At 39.3% G+C, this 10,896-nt stretch overlaps 1 protein-coding gene across 3 annotated transcripts in view; it reads left to right on the forward strand.

The window, feature by feature from the left end:
* RPS6KC1 (ribosomal protein S6 kinase C1) overlaps window positions 1-10,896 on the forward strand; it is an 81,907-nt gene that overhangs the window by 45,336 nt on the left and 25,675 nt on the right. For all 3 annotated transcript variants that reach the window (XM_008630327.2, XM_017730020.1, XM_017730021.1), the window contains 2 exons: window positions 6,403-6,450; window positions 8,015-8,147. In XM_008630327.2, coding sequence (XP_008628549.1) covers window positions 6,403-6,450; window positions 8,015-8,147 — 181 coding nt within the window. The remainder of the gene's footprint in view (window positions 1-6,402; window positions 6,451-8,014; window positions 8,148-10,896) is intronic.

Consider the following 10,896-nt stretch of genomic DNA (forward strand, 5'->3'; position numbering starts at 1 on the left):
ATTATTCCTAAACTACAGTCAGGTTTCAAGTCCCAAGTAACAAAGCTTGCTCAACTTTAAAACGTAGTCTCTCTGCCAGCTGGAAAGAGCCCTGTCCCTTCTTCCCTGCCCTCAAACACCTGTCACTTGTTTCCTGAAATCTTTCCATTTACACAAATCTGAACATTTCTGAGTGTTTGTTGTTGTAACCCTTAGCTTCTTTCTAGCTTCTTTCTTGTTTGTCTCACTATAGTAATAGTATAGTAATGCAAATTTTGCCCTTGCCTTTAGAAAAAAGAAATTACATTGTTGGACTTTCTTCTGCAGGCTGTACTATATGTATCTTGTGGCCTTTAGAAAGAAATAAATTATTAAATTTTTTTTTTTTTAAGCCAAAGTTATTTAAGTTTATCTTCCTAAGTTGCTTAGTACATAATTGGTGCCAGGCAATTACTCCGGGATGCCAGTGGCATTTCATATTGTAAAATGCTTTCACTAGTAAAACCTGCCAGATATATTTTCTAGGTTAATATTTCACCATTTGTAATTTATTGGCCAGTTTCTAGTTTACTTTAAGAAAATGGACTTTCTGTTACCAACCAATTCAAAGTATTTAAAAATTCGAATTTGAATATATGCTGCTTTCTTAGCATTTTCATTATTTAAAGCTGCACCATTTGTCTTATAAGTACACTATTATTGCAAGTCATAGAATATACGGGCTGTAAGTTCCTTAGAATAATGGTTTGAAAAGAGGAATAATTGCAAACTGAAGATAATTCATATTGCACAGGTACAAGGATAAGGAATAATCACATTTTTCATACATATTAGCCAAATGTAATCTCTTTCTGTAACGACAGAGGGAGACGAGTGAGAGTCCGGGTGGTGTAATCTGAAAAGTGACAAGAATAAATCTGTGTTAAGTAGATCTTTTAATCCTGGTAGCCTTGTGACAGCTGGCACAGCTGAGGAGAGCAGGAGGAATTGCACCCCTGCTCCTGCCCATCAACACAGCCGTGTCCTGAGTGCAGCACCCAGCTGTATTCCAGCCCCAGCTGAGGTTTTCTTGCAGTCCCAAATACTTGTGCTTAGGATCAGGTGGATGACTTGTCTTGTTCCTTGTAATCTGTCAGTACAGCATTTTCCACCTGGTGGGGTAAACACAGGAAAAAAATCCCAGGTGATCATTTTATATAACATATTCAAGTTTGTAGGACTTCTGTTAGAGTATCTGTCCTGTGATAAGGGTACATTTGTTTAGCAGATAAGGACCAGAGTGAATAGGTGGCCCACTGGTGACAATATTACATGATGTGTTTTAAGTGTAGAGCAGCAATTTAATAACAAAATGGAGCTGGTTTTAAAGTAATCCCTTAGTCGTGGTTTGTCTTGGAAACCTTTCTGCTATCTGGTACTGGAGTAAGAGATCCTATTCCATTTTCTTTGATCAGGCACGAGGTATTTTTCACTTGTGTTAGCGAACTTAAAGTCACATTTTTGTAAGCAAATGTGTTGACATGTTTGTTTTGATTAGTGTTAAAAGCTGCTCCGGTAAATAAAAAACACAGGTATGTTCTGTGCTATGTCCTGAAAGAACAGAAACTAGGAAAAAAATCAGTATGGGGATGCTGGGCAGGGGAGAAGGGGGAGAGGGGGAGAAATCCCAGAAAAGGAAGGGTAACTGGGGAAGCAGATGTCTGCAGCATGCAGGATTTGTGCGTTAGTGTTAAAGCCACCTGCGGAGAGCAGCGCAGTTCAGAGCAGTCCTCGGTTGTCCCAGTGCTGTCCCCCGTGACCTTGGTTGGGTGCTCGGTGGGGTGACTGCTGGTTCACCATGTTCTTTTTTTCCTGGTGACTTGCCTGTTGCCTGCCCCTGGGTCTGTGCTCCCCCTTATGCTGACTTCTGCAGTATTCCTTCAGTCTCTTATCTCAGGGCTTTGATGCATATGTTCTGAAGGTGGCCACCGTGACTTTGGGTGGCAGCAGATGGTAAACCTTCAGGCTGCCACCGGCTATACTGGTGTTAAGTTGGAAACTTAACGTTTGATGAAGAATCAGTACTGCATATGAAAGAGCTTTTACTGCAGAAATATCTTTTAATTAAAAAAAATTAGCATACCGAAACATTTGCTAATTTCTGTGCATTTATAGGATCTTAAAATTAACTGTTTTCTTAAAGCTAGACTATGGTTATTTACCAGGCAGGTTTTATTTTATTTTTCTCCAATTAATTGTACCTCCTATATTGAATTGAATTTAATTTATTTTCCTCTAAGCTGTTGGATACACTGTAAATCAAATCTAAGAAGCTAATTTTTTTAAGTAGCTGCTGTCAGCATCAGAATTAACCCTTGACTTAGGAAAAAAAAAAAAAGAATTCACAAGTAAGAAATCCTATTTGGAATCACAGAGGGGTATTGCTATCTGCACTTTACTGAGATGCTGTCATGCGGTGCTGCTGCGTTCACTTGTTTTTTGGGATGTTCCGTAGAGCTTCAGCGCTTGTACAAAATTAGGATGTCTGTGCTGCTGAAGACCCTTATTTACATTAGATATTTATTTGTGGTAATTGCTCTTTGTGTCTCAGTGTTTTTGGCCATGTTGAGGTGGTTGTCAGTGCAAAAAAATAGAGAAAGAATGAGTAAGCAACAGTGCCATAAGAGCCAGCGTGAAACGTGGACCTTGACTCTGTTCGTCCATTAGTATTACAAAGAGGATTTTTGCCTTGTCTCCTTTTGTGTTACAGCCTAGCTGCTCAGTGCCGAGGAGTGCCCTGCTGTGCCTTCTTCTCCCTGCTCCCTGAAACAGGATGCTGAATGTTACAGCTAACAGCTCGTTCGTTGTTAGGAGATATTAAATATTACAACTTAGATGGTGAAAGAGGTTTTGTCAGCTTATGTGAGCCAGAAGTAGCCTAGTCTAGTGCTAGCATCTCTGTGTGATCTGCTCTGGAGAATAACAGAGTTCTGTCCCAGTGAATGCTCTGTGGAATCCTGTTTTGCCCCATTGTGCCATTAGCGTGGGAACTTGTCACTTTGCATTTTAAAAGGAAATCTTAGAATTACAGAAGCACTTTTGCAATGGGAGAGAAGTGTGAAGGAATGCAAACAGGAGACTTGGTGCACTTCTATCTATAAATTGGCTGTAAAGCATGAGGTGAGGAGAGTAAGCTGGCACCTGGGTCAGTGGCAGGGGTACAGTTTTGCCCTTCTGCAGCAGTGTTGTAATGCATCCAAGAGCTGCTGACCTTTCTTTCTCTGCTCTGGGTGTGATAAAAATTCAAGCAAATATACTTGAACCCTCTGTTTCTTGGACTTAGCCCTTCGTGAAATGGCTTTCTGATAGCCACTTGCCCATTCACGTAGTCCTTTATTTACCTGGGAGAACCTGGTTAAACCCCATCTTTGCAATAATGCATGCAGGCTGCTTTCCCTTGAAACAAGTGTTTGATTTGGTGGGCCCACGTAAGGTCTGCAGTCTGCCAGGGCCAAATGGACCATCACTACATGAATTTCTCAAGTTACTTCCAAGGCTCTTCCTGGGCTTCTTGGAGTCGGTTTTGAGGTAAACAGTTTTGCCAAAGGTTGGTACTGAATCAAGAAAGAAGTAATTGTCCCTAAAATGAAGTGGAGCTGTGAATGAGGTGTTAATCACTTGGGGAAAGTAGGTACTTGATGGGAGGCAAAACAAAAGAGCTGGTTAGTTGGACTGGGTAGTCCATCTAGGTAGTTAACCTCAAAGGCACAGGGATATTAGTTGTTGTTATTGCAGGTATAAAACTGTAGCTGCTACTTTCATGTGGATGCTGCAATATAACAGCAGATGAAGTTACCCTACAGGGACCTGCTGTCTGCTTTATTCTTGTTAGTGGTCGTGGTTCTATACCTCAACTTACGGGGCGAGGGCTCAGTAATCTCTTCTGTTGCACCATATGCTAATACAGTGCTGATAAGCAAGTGTGAAAAATGAAAGGGAGGAATACATTAATTGTATTTGTGCAATAAGGTATGCTATCAAAGGTAATTATTTCATGACAGTTTTAGTTATAGCAGTTGTTTTATCATGGAATAAAAGATGGCTTTAGGAGCCTTTTATTGGAAAGACAATTGTATCAAATTAGTACCAAATTAGATTTTTGTCTTTATAAAGGTGAGCAAACCCATGAGCAGTTTTTAAATTGGTGTCTTCTACTCTACAAATGAACAAATCCTATTTGAGGGTTAAAGAAGCTATTATTCTGTCCTTTATGCTGACAGCTTCATTACTGATTGGCCTACTGTTGGTATTAAAAAAATGTTTGGCTCCTTATGATCTTTGTGCATGCAACTATAATATTAATACAGACCACGGAACTGTTCATTAAGAAGTGACTTTAAATGAGGTTCATGCTTGTAAATCTGGATAGATACAGATGTTAAATGCTGCCATTCCTTTCCATATACAGCCGTATGGCTAATAATTTCCAAGTGGCTAAAGCTCTTGTTAGCAAGAGTGCTGGTGTGTTAAGAATGGCCCTATAAATAACTTTAAGAACTGAAGTTGAAGGTGCTTCTTTTAAAGACTATTGTTAACTAAACATTATTGCCAAACAGATGGAACGCATTCACCAGCCTGATGTTTTTAGGTCTAATTATATTATCACCAGTCCTGTACGGCTCAGTTGAAGAGGTGTATCCAGAGGCCAATTTATAATCATTTAGCCAACACCTGTTTGGGAGATATTGACAGTCAAAGGGCACATTTAAAAAAAAAAATCACATATGTTCTCGTATTTATTGCCTCAATGTGAACAGTGTCTAGTTGCAAACAAACTTGGGAGAAGAGAAAGGAGAGTGATTGTAAACACATAGATGTTTCCAAACCATTTTAATCTTCTTTTGGCACCTCTTGTAAAGTGGCTTTTATTTTTTTCTGTTGGTTTTCTTTAGTTGGTCAGTGTGGTTTTGGGTTTTTCTTTAATTTTAAGGTGTAAACTTCTTAAACATCTTAAAACATCAGTAAACAAAACCAGTTTCACAGTTGTTATTTATGTAGCTGGTTTCCACTGTTTCTGGGAGCCCTAGGTAAGAGGCCTTAAAAGTTGTTTGGCACACTCAGCGGTCTGGGCACACTTGCCTTTCCATACCATGCCCTTGACATGGTAACTGTGTGTCACTCCTTTGTTAAAAAAATCTCAGTAGCACCAACTTCTGTTGATTTTTTTTTTTTTTTTTTCTCTCCCCGAATATACAGAAAAGCTTTTAAAATTGGGTGCAACCCTAGTAAAAGAGGGGGTCTTTGAGATGGGGAAGAGTCTGTCACTTCATTTGTTTTGGTAAAATATGTTGAGAGAGAAATGATTAGAAAAGACTTCAGTTCTCTTTCTCATGTTTGAGATGCAGTGGGGAGAGAAGTAGGTTTTGAATGCTACCATCCCAAAGAGCAAAGGTTTCTTCCTTTTGGAGACAGCAGAGCATGGCTGCATTGCTGCCCCTCTGCAGCAATTGCAGCAGGGAGGTAAGGGAGCCTGTGTGTGGTGGTGTCCTTTGCCACCTGATGATGCTATGTTGCTCCTGACATTTCATTCCTCTGCAAGAAGTCTTTCTGGATGCAATGCTTGGTCTTCACTGCACCTTGTCTGTTCACTTGGAGTTGCTGCATCTTGTCTGTTGAACTTAGAGTTTGGTAATCCCAGTGCCAGCATGGGAAAGAAGCCTTTTAGAGGTATGATTTTTGCAGCCTAAGTATTTTGGTATAACTATATGAATGTTTCTACTGGAAGTTTACAATGTCTGCTGTAAGTAAACAGTGAGGGCACACTCTTGTTCTTGTTCTTGTTCTTGTTCCTACAGGAAGATTGAGCTTGTGCTTATGCTGCTTGTGGGGCTGTCTTGCAGCTGGAGCTTTTCAAGCACATCTGTGTTCTTAGAGTTTGAAAACAGTTAATTCCTGAGTCGGGTGACTTGAAGGCAGAGGGTTCCAGCTTTCTAAAGATGGTTTCCTAAGTGTATATACACACATATGTGTCCTTTTGTTTGTTTTGTTTTCAACACATAAACAAATGGAGCTTGCTAAGAATGTAGTTATTTAGTGCTTCTCTCATTGCTGTGTTTGAAGTGCTTTCAGTAGAGGTGATGCACTGCTAACAGAGATGCTCTTTGCAGCTGTAAGTGTTCTCTCTGCAGCAAAACCATCCAGACTTTTCTCTCTAAATAAATCCCATTTTTTTTGTTGTTACCCTAATTTTAGTGATCTATATCCTCAGTCATTTCTTTGCTAGAAAAAAGACTGCTTATCAAGTCTGTATGCTGCAGGGGTTTAATTTTTGAATTGCTTGTATCACTTTCTTTGTAAGAATATTCAACATTAGATTTAAGAACTATGTTTTGTTAGCTTACACATGTGAATCTTAAGTATTTTCTCTGAATACTTTTTGCTTAGGTTTTGCTTGTAATGGACACCAGAACACAGCAGACTTTTATATTGAAGGTGAGTAAAATCTTTTATTATATGACCTCCTAAATTACACCAGCGCACAAAGATCAGCTTACAGGTAATTTATAGAGGTATCCCTGCAATATGTTGTTATTATGTATTATTATAATACATGTTAAGTGCCCTGGAATTCTTTTTGTCAGTATTTGGTTGCATTCCCATCCTTTCTCTCTCACATCCCTAGTGCTCAGATGTGCTGGTTTAGTCACCTGAGTTGCCTCTGGTTATTGAGGCCAACACCTTTGCAGGCTTTGGTAAAGAATCACAGATTGAATGTGCTGCTTAAAACATCTGTAAAGCCCTGGTGGCTCAGGGCTTCTGATGAACATGAAAATTCTGCTTAATCCAAGCACATCCACTCCTGTTTGTGTTGGTCTTCTTTAGCTGAAGAATATCCTGCTGGCCAAAGGGGTTCTGAATGAAATGTTCAACTAGTCTTCCTCAAATTTGTTTCCTTATGTTTTACATCAATAGTCTGAGATAAGAGTTTAATGTTGCTAACCAATTACATTTATGAACAGTTATTTGGTCAGAATAAAATTTTTCACATTACTCTTTTATGTTTCAGAAAGTGTTCAGATCAAGACCCCAGTATGCTCAGAGCATCTGTGATGCTGAGAATTAGTTCAGTTATAAGTATTGTTTTTGTGACCATTTACTTCAGGCTCCCCTTGACATGAATTCCGCTACTAATGGCAGGAAGGATTGAAAAAATGCTGTGTCCCAAACGTGAACCTCTAGTTACTTGTTAACATTTTGTAACTTTGCTTCAGATCTGGCTTACAGCCCACCTTAACTTTCTGCATCAGCCTTTGAAATTGTATGTGCAGGATACAGCAAACCTGTTTGTTTCTGAGAAAGGTTTATTTGTGAATATTGTGTATTAGAACCTCACATTATCTACTGGTAGATAGGGTAACATTGAATTTCCCATGTAACTGCCTATGTTTATCAATATTGTAATAGGTCACACTATTGACATAATTTTTTTTCTCTTTCTCTCTCCCCTCCCTTTCACCCTCCCGCATCAATTTTTTCACTTCTGGCAACTTCATCTCTGCACTACCTCCCAAAAATCATTGCCTCTCAAGGAGACTAATCCTTTCCTTTCTCTTTTATTGAGGTGGTTGTTGTCTTTAGTAAAGTAAAATGGAAATGTGAGGATTACCTGTGAGGCGAAGGCATTCTTTTGTCTTTAGGACTTGAATTGAATTTTTTTAATAGTGTCTTTTGGTCACACACAAAAATAAAATTTTAAAAAAAGGTCACAGGGAAATAACTGAGTGTCATCCTGATGACTTAGTTTGAGAGAGATTCTAATAAAAACATTGACCCATGTAATTGATTTTAATGGCAGCTTTGTGCCATCTTCTGTTCTCTGGAAATGCGCCAGATGCCATCAGCACAGCCTCGGGGGACCGAGGGGCATAGAGCAGCAGATGAGTGGTTTCTCTGAAGCCCAGAGTAACTCGGATAGATTAGTTTGGTTGATAAACACAGAGCACAGCAGGCTCCAAAGGCAACTGAGGGTACAACTGACCTTTTTGTTCTCTGTCAGGGTCTAAGGAAAAGTAGTGAGTGCAGCAGGAGCAGAACGACCATCATCCCCCGCTGCGTGCCCAACATGGTGTGTCTGCACAAGTACATCATCTCCGAGGAGTCTGTCTTCCTCGTCCTGCAGCACGCAGAAGGTTTGTCTCTCCTTTAAGCATATTGTTGAAAAGAGTCAAAGGCTTTCAGTTTTAATCAATGGTGCACTTCATTGTCAAATTAATCTCTTATACATCCAGTTAAAATATTTGTAGTGTGCCAGGGAGATGTCATGTAAGACACCCCACTCCATTCCTCTGTCCCTCCCCCTTTTCCCCTCTCATTTTGGGCCGGATCTGATTCCTGCTTCAAATGGCCTCAAATCCTGATGGGTTACTTGAATTGTATGTAGCAATATTGAAAGCTTCCAACTGTTTATTTTCTACAGGAGAGAGAGTGCTTTGACTGCAACAAAAATCTGCATTATTTACAGTTATTTCTCAGAGATAAAGTATTTGGCTACTTTCGTAAACTTTGACTAGTAAGTCTTTTTAGCATCTCTAGTTAAAATGACAAGTATTTGCACAAGAATTAAATAGCTCTGCTAAAAACCATGAACATTTTCCTGTTGGTTAATATTGCACTGATCTGGATTTTTAAGAAAATAGCTAGTGGCATCACACAGGAGTTCAAAGCAGAACCACAGAGTTGTGCCTTCAAACTATTTATAAAATTCCTGTTAAATGTACAGGGAACAGGTGGCACAAAATAATTACATTTTGATTCTTTTGTCTAACACCTGGATTTAAATATTCCCTAAATGTAATTACCCATATTTGTTTAGAATGAGTGCAGAATATAAATTTTGGGATTGCTAATAGTTCTTTTTTTTAGGAAATGCTAATAACTCAGGCAGAATGGATGGTGTGAAGGAACTAAGCTGACTGATAGAGAAGATAATTTTATTGCATTGAATATTACTTCTTTTCTCCGTAATAACTTAGATTTTGGCTTTTTCATGAACAATTTGTCATATGAGGCCAGTTAAAGTTAGCTTTGCAACAGGAATGACTGTTTCTGCAGTGTGTGACTCGGTTTTGCCATGAGCACTGATGCATGAAGAAAAGTCTCACTTTACAGTAGTGCCTGATGGTGATCTTGGGAGTTTACAGTGCTGCTCTGTACAGTGCTACTTTTCTCAAGGTGTGTGTAGTAATACACAAGATAATTGGGAGATTCTCACCTGAACTGCAATCTACACAGAAGCTGGTACATTTTGTCCAGAGAAAAAGTATTTTTAAAAGCCCACAACCAAAGAAACCCCAAAGCAAACAAAAAACCCCACCCACAACCTTTGCCAGATATCAGCTGCCCTTAGGCTAGCATAATTACATAATTTAATACGCTCTTCGTAATATTTCTGCAGTTTCTGAAGCCCTGCAGTTTTGCTCTTCTTTTTAGGATGGATGTTATTCCTCAAGAGAGATGGAAAAGTGAGTGGAGTAGTAGTGGAATTTCATGGGTGAAGTGGTCAGATGTAAGAACAAAAACTGTAAGGAAGCCCTAATGTGAGCAGTTGACAAGGTGATCTCCTGGAAGTGTTAATTGTATTGTGATAACAGAAAAACAGAGACACTGAGATCAGAGCTCTTTCATTTTCATGAACCTGCTGTCTGGGCTCAGAACAGGCAAAGGGAGAGGAAGAGTGGTAGATTCTGCTGTAAAGAGGAGTAGCTGGGGTACACAGTGATGAGTAAATTTCCTGAGAATATATACAATAAGTGTTTTGCAGGTGTAGGGCCTGATCCCAAATCCTAAACTGGGGCAACAACCAGTGCACCCTGTACTATGAGGCTGATGCTGGAAAGTGGTTCAGGAGAAATGCTTCTAACTCTGTGTGAATAAAGGATACTTAAAAATTGGGCTAAAGTTATGCTGCACTATATGCAGTGACTGGTCTTGGTCACCCCACTGATGATGGTCTTGATCAGATCAGTCTTATGTTAGTAGCACTCATCCTTTAAATTAGAAGGAAAATAGTACCAGAAATCCCTATAGACAAACCTTTCTTAAAATTTCATCCATCTCAGACCAGGTATAAGTAGAGAAGATGCTTGTAGTTAATGTTGGGAAAGGATAAAAAATTCTAGGACAATACTTTTTAAGTGATAGTCTCTTAAAATTTTATTTCACGACCTCATGAATGCTCTTAACATTCATAGTCCAAATAATTCTATTCCAATAAGAAAGAAGATTCTGCCAGTCAAATTTATAAATGGTGTTAATTTATGCTAGGTATGTTAGCTACACCATTGTGAGTTTGAAGGGTAAAATACTAATTTAAATGGGCAGTGGCTTGTAGTGTAGCAAATTCAGGTTTTATGCTATGAATGGACTGTGTGTGTTTGCTAAGCAGCTCACTTTCCTGTTCATAGTAGATTTTAACTGTATTAAGTGCAGCACTGTTGGGTTTTGTATGGAATTCTGAAAGCTTGACCACAGACTCAAGAAGAAGACTCTTTTTGTTTGTTGGTTTGTTTGTTTTGGTAAATCGTGATGGTGTTACATGCTCAGAATCGGTGAATGATGTCTTGGGTTCTCTTGCAGATGTTTCTCCTGGCCACAGTGAGAGGCTTCAAGGATGCATCAGAAGTACAAAAGTCCATAAAGTTGTCTTGTAGCTTTGTTGCAAAGCACTTGGCAAGTTCTAGTGTCGGAGAGAGCCAATCTGATGTTAATAAGGCCTCGCTTCTTCCTGGCACTACTAACTACAGAAATTTTAGAAACAGATGCTTCAAAAATAGGCTGGGGGGCTTCCATGGGACATCAAAGTTTAAGTGGCTGTTAGAAGCTGTCAAATCTCTTTAAGCATAAACAAGCTGGAGTTCCTATCAATCTGGAGAGCACTCA

The sequence above is a fragment of the Corvus brachyrhynchos genome, unplaced genomic scaffold (genome assembly GCF_000691975.1).
Source record: "Corvus brachyrhynchos isolate BGI_N302 unplaced genomic scaffold, ASM69197v1 scaffold101, whole genome shotgun sequence".
Classification (NCBI taxonomy): Eukaryota; Metazoa; Chordata; class Aves; order Passeriformes; family Corvidae; genus Corvus; species Corvus brachyrhynchos.